The sequence below is a fragment of the Elaeis guineensis genome, chromosome 2, assembly GCF_000442705.2.
Source record: "Elaeis guineensis isolate ETL-2024a chromosome 2, EG11, whole genome shotgun sequence".
NCBI lineage: Eukaryota > Viridiplantae > Streptophyta > Magnoliopsida > Arecales > Arecaceae > Elaeis > Elaeis guineensis.
This window is the reverse complement of record NC_025994.2, coordinates 106,416,987-106,431,765: the sequence shown is the minus strand read 5'-3', so window position 1 is coordinate 106,431,765 and position 14,779 is coordinate 106,416,987. Positions and strand designations below refer to the sequence as shown.

The 14,779-nt window shown below is 39.7% G+C and overlaps 1 protein-coding gene across 1 annotated transcript; it reads right to left on the bottom strand.

The window, feature by feature from the left end:
* Nucleotides 1-2,634: 2,634 nt before the first annotated feature.
* Nucleotides 2,635-4,943, bottom strand: LOC105046631 (probable NAD(P)H dehydrogenase subunit CRR3, chloroplastic). Its single transcript, XM_010925284.4, has 2 exons — nucleotides 4,502-4,943; nucleotides 2,635-2,965 (listed from the first exon to the last, which is right to left on the bottom strand). Exons 1-2 carry the CDS (start codon nucleotides 4,866-4,868, stop codon nucleotides 2,841-2,843), a joined length of 492 nt encoding a protein of 163 aa, XP_010923586.1. The 5' UTR covers nucleotides 4,869-4,943; the 3' UTR covers nucleotides 2,635-2,840.
* Nucleotides 4,944-14,779: the final 9,836 nt, after the last annotated feature.

Here is a 14,779-nt window from a genome sequence, read left to right as displayed (position 1 = left end):
AGCTTTTCTGTAAATATATTAAGGAATATTTTCAAATTTAAGTGTTTGTTAAAATATTTACTTTACTTTATAGTGTAAATGCCACTGATATATTCATTCTACACATATCATTCCTTTTGTATAACAACCCAGCATGCACGATGCATGTTTTAGGAAAAATAATATAAAAATTAATTTATACTATATAATTTATAAAATAATATTTGCTGATTTTTTTGTGCTTTTCATATTTCTCTACTCTCATAAATATCACAATAACAATTTTTTTTTGTCCATATACAGCTGGTTTTTCTTTTTTTATTTCTAATTTTAACTTCCATGATTTGTTATTATGGTTTTTATTTTTAATTTTTATTTATTTATTCTCATAACATGACGGCAAGGTAATAGCAAAGATGACTAATTTTTTTTATATGATCTCACCAAAAAAGAAATATTGTATTATAATTTATTATTAATTTGTTTATAAGTGGTGTTTTAAATTTTTCTTATTTATTTTATATCACTTTTTTGTTATGATTATTTCCATGTCTATGATTTTTTTTGTTCTTTCTTTATGTTATTGCAAACCAATATTTTTTATTTTTAGTTTGTTTATTGCTATAACTGCAAATTGAAAAATTTTCTTTATTTACCTAAAACCAGGATTTTGTTTTATGTTCTTGGTTATATATATAACCATGACTACGTAACTAATCTAAAAATAGTGCAGGGGTACTTTTGTAATCATGAAGTGGAAGACAAAAATCCGAAATAATATTCTTAGATTTTGAAACTCATATTTTTACTAGCTTATAACCCCGTGCATGGCACGGAATGTGAATTTTTTTTGAAAATATATTTTATTTTATTAATTTATTAATATATAGACATTGCAATTAAGAACATAAATAGGATGCCAGATATAAATATTTGTCAAATGAGTATAAAACAAATTTTATGGTTGAAGATATCCACCAAGGATTCCTTATATATGTACCTTTAAGACAATCAAATTTGATGTATCTAGACACTCGAAGCCAACCATAAACCTTAGTTTCAAAACCTAATAACTTAATTATGGCTATCATTAAGTTACGATAAAATTCAGAAAACAAAAGTATTTAAGTAGAACAATGTGATAAACATGTACCTTCCCATGGCTCCATATACATTTGCAAGGCATTGGCATGTATCTACTGAATCCTCATGGTATGGCCCAAATTATAAATCAATTATCAATGATATCTTTTGCTAGTGCTAGCATCTTCACAGCCGACTGCGGCTGGTCCATCTTCAAGAATACCTGTCCCAAATGTTTGTAGACAAAACCTAATCCAAAATGCTTTGAGCCAAAGCAGTTCTTCAGCTTCTTAATTGCACTTTTCAAATATGGAACAGTCCGGAAGAAGTGACCACCTTATCATTGCATGATGCTCCCCTCAAGGTGATGCATTCAATAACTCCAAGCTATTATCGAACCTCTTGGGCTTGTAAGCAACCAAGCCCATCAAGTGAAGAGCTTCCACGATCAAGAGCGACCATCCCCCATTCCTCTTCTCGAAAATCTTTAAGGCTTTGAGGGCAAAGTCGAGAGCTTTATCAGCTTCCTTGAAGCCTGGGGAGTCTAGATGCCTACTCGCCATCATGCAGGCCACACCGAGCATCTCGTCACTCTAGTCAAGAGAGGATTCCATGTCTTCGAAGGCGGTGAGGAGTTCCTCTACGGTGGCGGCGGCTTCTTGCATGGTTGCCCGCTGTCTACTTCTTTCTCTTCCTTTCATGCCATTTAGGAAGTGAGAGAGGGAGACGGAACTCGTCCCCTCGCTTTGTCTGATTGACACTTCATTTCAACACGCGACGGCCCCAACTCCTTCCTTTCGATTCTCTTCTGTAGGTGCTTACGACAACGAAGAGGGGGAGGCTGCCACCGACGATGCACGATGGTCGGCACGTCGAGCTCAGGTGGCACTCCGACGGCGGCCCTAGCTCCTTTTCCGCACACTCTGATAGCGAGACGCGATGGCCTCCACTCCTTTTACGCGAGCGTCATGTTTTTTCTTTCTTTTACGTGGTAACATGGCCAAAGAAGACCCCATATTGGTGCCATGTGACGGACAGAGGCTCCTTCATTGAGAAACTTTCATTTTAATATATATATATATATATATATATATTAGTAGAGACAAGTGAAGCAAAACTTGACTCATTTTTGAAATATCATTCGTTCCTGTTTTTATGAGAATGGCCATTCTTGTTCCTACAAAACATGACCATTCTTTACATTTGATCACGGAATCATAAATTCTCTATTTAAGGAAATGATGCCTTCCAATAAAATCCTGATTTTCTTACTCATGCAAGCCAAAGACTGACGTGGAGCTGGATTTCCTGTTCCATTCCACCCTCATTCCATGAACCAAATCTAGCATAAAGCTCTGTAAGCGAAATCCACAAGGCATTGTCTGATCGACTTAGAAGCAAATAGTTTTACAATTCCCATCTCTAAACTGGCAGGCAGCCTATACTTCAAGTATTTTCTCACCAATTCAAGAAAGCAATGATCAACTATTGCTCAATATGGTTAACTGCCACATCACATTCAGCATATGCAAATGGCCAACCATGCCTTTATCCACATTTTGCACTCTCATAGAAAGGTCAAATAGTTTTCTAATTGCATAATAAGATGGGATTTACAATCTTGAGCACTTCCACATGCTCAATTCAAAAAGGGTGGGTGTAACAGCGATAAGTTCACACATTCGCAGGATATCTTGTTCATGCATAAGAACTTCCCATCAGGAATGTACACCATACATTTAACAGGACATGGAGAAAGCATACATACTAATTGATACTTATGTAATTAAATCATCCATAAATGGGAGATCAAATGGAAGCTTTACGACCCCAGATGCGACCAGGAGAAGCAAGAGCCACACTGGCAAGATTTTGAGAGACAACATCATCAGAATCCGCTGCCCTGCATTATGATTAAGAAAAGTAGTGAAAAAAATAAATTAGGTTAATATTAGAACAATGCTAGAACATTGTCCATTGAAAATATGAACATCCAAAAAGAAGCCTGGCATGATCACAACAGAAAATTAAAACATTAATGTAATCTAAAATTAGTACACTGAAGTGAGAACGCCAATTCATCAAAGATTATGAGAATGCATATTGAACAATTGCATGGAAACGACTGCACAAACTCATGAAGACACATGGAGATGCAGCACCAGGGGGTCGTCGTGGAGAACATCTAGTTGGTCTTCAATCATTTAGTTAATTTAGCTTTAGAATGCTGAGATTTTGGAGGTGATAAATATGTCTGATAGGAAGGTGAGATTGAATTAGAAATGAATTGGATAAGGGCAAGGAGAATGGCAGGCTGTCATGGAAGAAGCTGGATGATGCATGATGAGGAAAGATACATCTTTTCAATTGTTTGAATTTAAATGCTGTTAAAGTTATTTGGGCTTTTGTCTGCCACATTTGAAAACAACTACTTATACATGAGGAAAATAATTTACATTATCCTGTGTTATTCAAAGCTGATGACAAATATTCAGCCATGGTAACTACTGGCAATGTAGTGGATGTTTATTTGAACAAGCATAATGGCAACAACAAGCACGGGTCAGAAACAAAAAGGTGAGTGTAAGATAATATGCACTTGGAGCAGAAAACAAGCAGGAAAAGTGTGTATTCAATCGCATTTCAATATTGCATACACCGGTCACTGCATGATACAAGCCTGACAGAGACTAACATTCAGTTACGCTAACTTTTTATAGCAACACAGATCATAGAAAGGAATAGCACATATCAACATGCATATAATTTATAAGAATTTTAATTGGCTTTTCCATGATACGCTGTCACTAAAAGCTAACACATATCGACATGCATATAAATGACAGATTCAAGACAAAGACTGACCGACATTATTTACCGATGAGTCACCTCATTCTAATTCTAATACAACTTTATCTGACATCTTTCTAAACATCATGTGGTATAAGAAGAATGCAAATTGAAGTGCAAAGCTAGAGCTTATAATTTGAGATAGTTGTGCTTGTTCTCATGGCAAAAAGAGAGGAAAAAAAAAAAAAAATCACACCGAAATCAGCATGACAACATTCTCATAAAGAGAATGAGACTATACTTCTAAGAATCCTTTTGCAATTAATGTGGTTTCCACCTAGATTTATTCATATCTGGCTATCAAGCCATTGAAATTCCATTGCAATGAATTGCTTTCTAGATGAAACGCGCCATATATGCCAATTATCCCCTGGGACTTGATTCTCTACCTTCCCTTCAAAGCTTTTCTCCTCGATTTATACATAACGCTCTTCATCTCGTACACGGAAACTTTATCTACAAAACGCTACACTGGTTCATGAAATTCTAGACAGAACAATAATTCCTTTCATCCACTCAGGCATTCTTTATTTCAAACAAACTATAATACCTAGCAGATAAGAGAAAATCTACTATATGGTGGATGTACCGGAGCGAGCATGGGCCTCGGTGTGATCAACCACCCATTCCGCCGTCTCACGGATCTTCCTCTCCGTAGGACCCTCGGCCTGCCCGATGGGAGTAGAGGAGACGAAGTCCAGAAATGGAGAAGAGGATGACGACGTTGAGGATTGGAAGGGGTCGCTGGCGACCCCTATAGCCCGCTCGACCTCCGCCACTGAGGGTTGCTTCCGTGGCGGAGAGCCGTTTGTTCTATGAGAAGGTCTGGCGGTCTGGGAGGCGAGGATGGTTCTGGTGCGGGCTCTGGTGGCGGCGGCGGCGGTGGCGGGAGGAGAGAAGTGGGGTACAGCTGCTGTTGCCGTTAATAGTCCCGCTGCTGCCGATATCCGACCCATCCGCGTCGGCTTTTCTCTGGCACCGTAGGGAGGGAGATTTTTCTGAAGAGATGAAAAGCTTATCCGAAATCCCACCAAAGGTGAGTTCCATCTTTATGCTACTTTTCCCATATTTTGAATAATAAATTGATTCTTGTCAAGATAGGAAGCCGGACAATTTGGAAAAAGAGATTTATTTTCTATATCTTGTTCAATATTTTGTGACCGAAATATTCATTACAAAAATTGATTTGAGGAATGGAAAAAATATGATTGAGAAATATTAGCTAATGATATATTCAAATTGTATTAATTGATATCTCAAAATTTAATGATTTATGTCTTTTAAAATGACAGAATAAGTTTTTCTTTTTATACATATTTTCTTTTTCCATTGAGGTGTATCATAATGCCAGCAACCTTATCTTTTTGCATTAATTACACCATTTTGATAAAAATGATCAAAAATATCTTTTTCCTTTTTTGGAAACTATGGATTGATTTATCCTGTAAATACAAATCTAAAATCATACCTTTGCACAAACCCACCAACTCATGGCTCACAGGTCACAATGGTCGGAAGTAGATACATATATCCATATATACATATCTCTATATATACACATATAATTATATCTCTTTGATGATTGTGTCATTGATAAGCATCACCTTTTATTGTATAAGAATAGGTATCTATTTTTTTTGAAAAAAAGAAAAGAAAAAAAGATCATCTCTTATATGATAAAAAGCATTAGAAATTGAGCAACTCCATTGTGGGATCCAAACTAAGCTATTCCTCTTATTAATTTTCTTTTCTCCTTTGCCATACTTCTGATCCATCTGAGAATCCCAACTTCAATGTCTTGGATGTAGCTCATCTTCCTCTGTTCTAGGTGTCGTTTTGATTTAGTTATACAACAGAAGTTCGGTCTGTTTGGATATAAACATAGAGCATCCCAGGATAAACTGTTTTGGCTTGAAAGTGCGAGGACACCAACAATATGAGGGAAGAATTTCAAACAAGAAGCATTGACCCGCAATCTCCACAAGCATATTGTTCAAGAGGGAAAAAAAATGATAACATTCAATAAAAAATAATAATAAACTACACTAGAAACATGATCGCTCTTATCCTAAATTTTTGGGATCTCATGATCCAAAATTTAAGATTCTTCACTCCCACCTTGCTTATCACTGGTGAAATCTGAAATTCCCTAAGTTGAAGATACTTCATTTCCACCATGCTGGTTACTGGTAAGATGTAAAGACTGCTTGATTGAAAATTTCTTCATTTCCACCATGCTCATTATTGATAGAGGGGAAATTTTCATAAATATTTTATATTGCCAAACATCCCCCGGATGATAGGCTAACAATTTGGGAGTGCTGCATCGACATGCGCATAAGTGTCTCTTGCCATCGTAGAAAGAGTGGAAAAGTTTTATAAATATTTTATATTGATATCCAAACAGTAAACAACACATAGTTCCAGTATCAGACTGCTTGTAATGAGCCTATCAGTTAAGATGATGACCCCATGGCGATACTCTCTCTCTCTCTCTCTCTAAAAGAGAAAAAAAAAAGTCGTCCCTTCCAAGGCGGCAAGCCAAGTTGAGGATGAGCGCTGGAAAATATAGGCAGCAAGCTGAGTCAATCATTTCTCGCATTTCTCATTTCCTCCTTCCGTGATCCGTCGTTTCATAGGTGTCCAAACCCACATCTGCCTCATTGTAGTTTTCCTCCACCGGAAAGCTAAACCTTTGGAGCATAGAATTAGGAGTAGGTTCTTTTATCCTGTACCCCATTCCTGCAAGCAAGGAAAAAAAAAAAATCATATTATATTTTTATATATTTTTTATTTTTAAAATAATATAATAATTATTGAGATAAGTCAATTGACCTCCGACTCAAGTCAACCGACTACCAACTCCGACTTAACAACAGCCGACCGATCAGACATACAACTCCGATTCTACATCGGTTAAATATGCGGTTCTGACTCTTCATCGACCAATTGAATGAACCGTACCGGCCTATTACCGACTGACCGACTAATGACGACTAATGATTAGACTACTACCGATCGACAGCAGACAATTTAGACCATCGGTATAACCGAACTACTAGCCGACGGTCGCTCATGGATTCTACCGATATATGATCGGTTCTACCGATATATGATCGATCAATCAACTCAGATATACCATAACCATTATGAACGGTTACCGACCGCATATCATGACGTAATCAGTGGGAATTAACGATCCACTATATGATTATGGCCCGATGATTTAGCACCATAAAATACGGGATCACGTCCGACGGTTACGAAAATCTCATCTATAAAAGGAAGTAAGGAAAACGGGACTGGTAAGCCAACTCTGGGCCAAACTCTGTTACTGTTTACATTCAACTCCTGTTCACCAACTTTTCTATCTGACTTAAGTATTGGAGGGTCCCCGCCGGACACAAATCCAGTCTGTGCAGACGCTGTTTGCAGGTGTTCGTTTCCGACAACAGACGATGGAGAGTTGGCCGCAACAGATTGGTGTGCCAGGAAGGAGAGAGAAAAATAACTCGCAATGATGAAAATCAGAGCTCAACGGTCAACAGCAACTGGATCGGTGAGGCACTCTTCCCGTCGGAAAGAGGTTCTTCCTCCTCCTCCAATAGCAGAGCCTAGTTCTTCACGTCCCGTGATCACTATGGACATCTAGATCGCTGCACTCATGTAATAGATGAATGTCCTCACGAAGGCGGTCAAAAGTCTCCAACAGCAACAAACCCAGCAGCAATAGCTACTGACGGAGCAACTGGTGGCACAATCGATGCCGTCCAGGCACAGCCACCATCATCCACGGTGATCACCGTCTCCTTCTCCAAACTGACCATCTCGACTTTTCCGTCGAGACGAACAACGACATTCTCGACACTCTCTGCATGCCACTCATCGTTCCCGACGTTCCCCCTCTCCTTCCCATCTCAATAGTATTAAGAAGGGGAAACGACCGTGAACGCCCTCCGTGTCTCCTTCAAACTCATCGGGTGGTTCTACCCTTGGAGCTTTCCGATGATGATTTGATGATTATAAACGTAAATTTCAAGAGATCAATCGCCAACTTGCTCAGCTTCAAGTGGAAGGTCGGAAGTCCTCCAACGACTACGACTTCCACACCGCCCAACCACTTTCTTGGCACGTCTTGGACCAACCGATCCTATTTCGATTCAAGATACCTCAGATGGAGCCATATGATGGATCCACCAATCCAATCGACCATCTTAAGAGCTACAAAGCTCTCATGATGATTCAGGGGGCGACCGACGCCCTCTTATACATCGACTTTCTGGCAACACTTTGAAAAGTTACTCAAGTCGGTACTTCGGTCTTCAATCGGGAAGCATATATTCTTTCAGATAGCTAAAACATTCTTTCGTGGCTCACTTCAGCACTAGTCGAAGGCCGTCATGAACTTCTGATGGTCTCTTCTCGATCAAGCAAGGAGAGACTGAATCACTTCGGGATTTCGTAGCTCATTTTAATGCGGCCATGCTTGAGGTCAAAGACCTCAATGAAAATATGGCTATCTCGATCATGAAAATAGGTCTGAGAGGATCTCGATTCACATATTCTTTGGATAAAACTCTCTCTCAGACTTATGCTGAACTTCTGGAGCGTGCATACAAATATATGTGCACAGATGAAGAAGCTTCTGACCGGCGTCAGACAGAAGGCAAAAGTCAGAAGAAGAAATAGAAGAAGGGAGGATCTCCGACTGAATCAAGTCGGCCACCATCCAATAAGCGAGCTTCACCCCGACGATGAAGTTCAAGATCAAGTTACGACAGGTATGACTCCTATACTCCTCTTTCTGCTCCTCATGCGCAGATCCTTATAGAGATCGAAGGAGCAGAATATCTACGATACCCCCCATCGATGAAAGTGTTACCGAAGAGCTGCGATCAGAAGAAGTATTATCAGCTCTATCATGATCACGATCATGATACCAAACAATGCATCCAGCTTAGGGATGAGATAGAAGTTCTAATTCGATGAGGCTACCTCGGTAGAGATCCGCTGACTCAACTTCCTGTTGATTGACGACCTCAACTGCAAACCGAAGAAGCTGTAAATAATCAACCAACTGCAGGGGTGATTAACATGATCTCCGGACGACTGGATAGAGGAGCAACTTTCGAAGATGAGTCGGCAAAGCGATGACGACTCAACAATGTAATAATTTTTTCGGAAGAAGATGTTCGAAAAATTCAGACTCTCCATGATGATGCTGTTGTTGTTTTGACAACAATAGCGAACTATGATATAAAAAGAATCTTTGTAGATAATGAAAGTTCAACCGATATTTTATTTTATTCGACTTTCTTCCGAATGCGACTGTCGACTGACCGACTCAGAAGAATCTCGACGTCACAGGTCGACTTCACAGGAGATGCTGTCACAGTGGAAGGAAAAATTTCTCCCCTTAACCACTGAGATCGAACCACAACAGAATACTATTTTCATAACGTTCATGGTGGTTCGAGTACCTTTGACTTATAATGCCATACTCGGACGATCTGGGCTTAACGCTCTGAGGGCAGTGGTTTCGACATACCATTTGTTAATCTAATTTCTGACAAGATATGGAGTTAGAGAGATACATGGAGATCAATAACTCATCCAACGTTGCTTCCTTGTCTCCACTCATAATAATAAACCTGATGACTTTTTGTCTGTTGACAAATTGGATCAAAGAGAAAATAAGGAGAGGGGTGAACCGGTTGAATAACTGATTTCCATCCCGTTAAAAGAAGAAGTTCCCAAAAAAATGGTCCGAATTGGATCACAATTACCTGACTCAGAGCGGCAACAACTAATAAAATTGCTTAGAGCCAATGCTGATATTTTTACTTGGTCGGCCACCGACATGTCCGGGATTCCTTCAGAAATAATAACTTACCGACTTAACATCAACCCAAATGTTAAGCCGGTGAGACAAAAGAAATGACTTTTTACTTCTAAAAGACAAAAGGTCATTGATGAAGAAGTCGATAAACTTCTCGTGGTAGGCTTCATCAAGGAAGCTACATATCCCGACTGGCTTGTCAATGTAGTAATGGTAAGAAAAACCAATGAAAAGTGGAGGATCTGCATCGATTATATCGATTTGAATTTAGTTTGTCCGAAGGATAATTTTTCATTACTGAAGATTGACCAATTAGTTGATGCGACTTCTGACCACTGACTTTTGAGTTTCATGGATGCCTTCGCTGGATATAATCAAATCCGCATGATATTAGAAGATGAAGAGTACATGACTTTTGTGACTGATAAAGGCATATACTGCTACAAAGTAATGCTTTTCGGTCTGAAAAATACCGACGCTACCTATCAACGGCTCGTCAACAAGATCTTCAAGACACAGATCGGACGGAATATAGAAGTATATGTGGACGACATGTTGGTAAAGAGTCTCCAAACTGTAGATCATGTTCGAAATCTGGAGGAAGCTTTCGACACACTCTGATGGCACCAGATGAAATTAAACCCGACTAAGTGTGCATTTTGGGTAACCTTCGAGAAATTTTTCAGATTTCTTGTTTCAAAATGAAGAATCGAGGCTAATCCCAAAAAAATCAAAGCCATTATCAACATGAAGCATTCGAATTCAAAAAAAGAGATACATCAACTCAACGGAAGGATTGCCGCACTCAGTCGATTTATTTTTAGGTCGGTCGAAAGATATTTGCCATTCTTCAAAACTTTACGGCAGACGAAGAATTTTTCATGGTCGAATGAATACCAACAATCCTTTGAAGACTTGAAACAATACTTGACTTCTCCACCTTTGCTCACAAAATCAAGGGTCGGAGAGATATTGTATCTCTACTTGGCAACTTCGGCAGAAACAGTTAGTTCGGTGCTCGTCCAGAAGGATGAAAATCGAATCCATCGATCAGTCTACTATACCAGCAAAGTACTTCACAATGTCGAAGTCCGATACTCAAGGGCAGAAAAAATGATCTACGTCCTAATCATATCGGCACAACGACTTCGTCTGTACTTCCAAGCCCATCCGATTGTAGTTCTGATAGATCAGTCGCTGAAGGCAATCTTACATCGACCTGACACGTCAGGTCAGATGGTAAAGTAGACAGTGAAGCTTGGTGAATTCGACATTCAATATCGTCCACGACCATTTATGAAGGTGCAAGTCCTAGTCGATTTCGTCGCCGAATGTACTATATTCGATAATAAGCCAGAAGATACGGATGACAACACAATAAAAGAGGCAACCACTCCTAAACACGACTTAAAGTCGACTTAGGTGCTGCACATTGATGGAGCATCTAATGCACAAGGTAGTGGAGCTGGCCTCATACTCATGAATTTTGAAGGGGTAGTCACCAAGTACGTCCTTCGGTTCAACTTTAAAGTCTCAAATAATCAAGCCGAATATGAAGCATTTTTGGTCGGCTTAAAGATAGTCAAGTAGCTTGAGATTTACAGTTTGAAGGTCTTCACTGACTCACAATTGATCGCTGGACAGGTCAAGGGCGAATTTGAGGCCCGTGACCCCATTATGATGAAGTACCTTCAGAAGATGAAAGATTTTACTGCAAGCATAAAATATTTTGAGATCTTTTACATTTTCAGAATCGAAAATGCTCGAGCCGACATACTTTCATGACTTACTACTACCGCTTTCTACGTACGGGGTCGGATATTTGTTGAATGCTTCGAACAGTCGAGTATTGATAAAATCAATGAGGTATTGCAGCTCATTATCGAACCATGCTGGATGAATCTGATCGTTTAATATCTGACCGACAGGACCTTTCCTGCGGACTCCTCAGAGGCTAAATGACTCTGATGGATGGCCTCTCAATATGTAATAATGAATGGTCATCTTTACAAAAGATCTTTTTTTCTCTCCTTGCTAAAGTGTTTAGGACCTACAGATGCCGACTATGCACTTAGAGAAGTGTACGAAGAGATATACGAAAATCACTTGAGGGGCAAGTCTCTAGCCTATAAAATTCTGCGACAAGGATATTATTGGCCTACCATAAAAAAAGATGCAGCTGAACTCGTCCGAAGGTATGAACCATGTCAAAAGTATGCAAATATACAACATCAACCGACTAGTCAGCTGACGTCAATTGTAGCACCATGACCCTTCGTACAATGGAGGATTGATATATTTGGTCTTTTTCCCTTGACATTGGTCAGAAAAAATTTATAGTGATTGTCATCGACTACTTTATCAAATGGATAGAAGCCGAATCTCTGGCGTAAATCACTGAAAGTAAGATGGAAGACTTCATTCAGAAATTTATTATTTACGGATTTGGTTTGTCACACACCATCATCACCGATAATGATCGATAATTTGACAACTAAAATTTTAAAAAATTTTGTGCGAAGTTTCATATTACGCACAAACTCACGTCGGTCAGCCATCCACAGTCAAATGACGAGGTAGAAGTAACCAACCGGACAATCCTATATGGGCTAAAAATCTGACTGAATGAAGTCAAAGATCTTTGGGTAGAAAAATTATATCCGATCTTATGGGCGTATCGAACGACTCCCTGCATACCAACTGGAGAATCCCTCTTCAACTTAGCTTATGGGACAGAAGCAATGATACCGCTTGAGATCGGATTGCCGTCAACAAGAGTGGAGCAATATAGTGAGCCGAGCAACTTTGAATATTGGAGAGCCGACTTAGATCTCCTTCCAGAACTCCAACAGCAAGCTCAAGTTCGGATGGCTGCATATCAGCAAAGGATAGCCCGATATTATAATACAAGAGTCAAGCCGAAGGTCTTTTGACCAGGAGATTTAGTCTTAAAAAAAGCAGAAGTCTCAAAACCCCTGGATCAAGAAAAATTATCTTCGAACTGGGAAGGACCTTACAAAATATCGAAAACTCTTAGACCGGATGCATATCGGCTAGAAACTCTCGAAGGGTCGGTGATTCTTCGAATATGGAATACCGACAATCTGAAGATGTATTATCAATAAAAGTATCGATATGTATATTATTTAAAATACAATCAAAATTTCAGAATCACAAGCCTTTGACAAGTTTTGTCAACCACTGGTTATATGTCGGCTTCCATTGCCCAAGCCAAGCTATCTACTGTACTTTGATACGAAATTTATCTTTGCCTCTACTATAAAAATTAAAGAATTAACTACTTCGGTGTTGACTGTATTTCAGTTCTCATGCAAAAATTGACATACCGACTGCAATCTCAACTGACATCAACTACATAGGCTTTTACCGTAAAAGCCATAGTGCCGATTATATTTCGATTTTTAATGTCGACTTTCCACTGTAAAAACTGACCATAGTCGAAAGACTAATATGCCGACTTAGTCCTAACTAAGTAGAATAAAATGCCAAAATGATCAAGGTCGAATTGGAATTACACCGACTAGGCTACGACCAGTCGAGGGATATTCAGTTTGCCATCGATTATCAGATAATTCGACGTACAAATTCGACCAAATATCTGACATGGGATATTCGACTTACAATCATTATTCTAGTTTCTATCAAGTACGTCAAAATGATTACGTGGCTAACGGATATTCTACAAGTCCTACCGAATGATCGGATCATCAATTGATGTTCGGTGACTACTTTACATTGCAGACAATATTCCAGACGAACAAAGTTCAAACTTAGAAGAAAATTGCTTTCATTCATTGCCAAAATAAGAAGTTACAAAATTAGACCGAAGTCCAATTACAGGTATCTGATTATAAAAAAAAAATAAAATACACTGACTAAACTTCGTCATCGTTCCTTTGCTCGGGTGTAGCATCATTGACTTGAATGATTTTGGGCTCAGTCGGTGCTTCTTTTTGAGTTGGAGCAGCTTCTTCTTCAGCAACTTCATCTTTTGATCTTGGAGGGACAATGCTGCTCAAGTGAAAGTTTGGGTATAATTTTCTGACCGCATCTCGGCTGTCTTTATACCTGACACAGTACGAAGCGAAGTCATTTTTGAGGATCTCTTTCATGTATTCTTTCGAACCTCAAAAATCCTTGACTGTCTGACCCAGTGCTTCTCTTCCGACTCTGCTTCCGCCTTGGCTAAATCAGCATCGGCTCGAGCAGAGGATAATTCTTCTTCGATCAGTGCCAACCTTTCCAGGCTGGCCCGATAACGTCCATGTTTGGCTTCGAGTTCTTCGATGCATCCATCTCGCTCTCATCGAAGCTGGTGGATAGAATGCTTTTTGCTCTTGACCTGTGATTCAAGAGCCGAAATAGCCCCGTGAGCTGATGCAAGTTCGGCCCCCGAGGATGCCAAGTCGTCAGTGAGTCAGAAAATCTTCTCCTGAAGTTTGGCTTTCCGTTTCGCTACCAACTTGAGTTGTTCAAGTGCAACCGCTTTCTCAGCATTGACGGCTGCCACCTTATTCTTCCATGCACTGCGGATGTTGGCGAACTTCGTGTAGCCAACCTCCAAGTCAGACATGTCGTGGATCAACTATAGATAAAGGATAAGTCGGATTTAAAAAAAAAGAAGAAAATAAGTTTATCAAAGAGACTTATCCCAATAATGGTCGGATAAAAGGACGAAAATATTTTGACCAACGATTATTTCCTCCGATGCTCCTGGTCAGCCAGAAGGAGTGTCGCCTGGCACAGTCGTTTAGCCAGTACAGAATTAGCCGAGGCCAATTCATCGACGGGCACTTGGAGGTCGAAGTGCACCGCATGGCCCTCTGATGCTGCATCATCTACCGACGCCACTGGAGCTTTCCCCCGATCTGTTATCGACGGTCCCATATTTGAAAGTGAGGGGAAGTTGAATTTGACTGCACCCCAACTGATGGAACAACTAGCACAGCCGCAGATTGTTTGAACTCTCTTACCTCAGCCTGAACCTCCTCAAGTGGTGGGACTACC

What these genes read in the sequence shown, in the direction of transcription:
- LOC105046631 (XM_010925284.4), bottom strand. Translation starts at nt 4,868, where the DNA reads ATGGGTCGGATATCGGCAGCAGCGGGACTATTAACGGCAACAGCAGCT. An exon ending in CGAGGCCCATGCTCGCTCCG is followed by an intron (nt 2,966 to 4,501) that starts GTACATCCACCA and finishes ATCATAATGCAG; the next exon opens with GGCAGCGGATTCTGATGATG.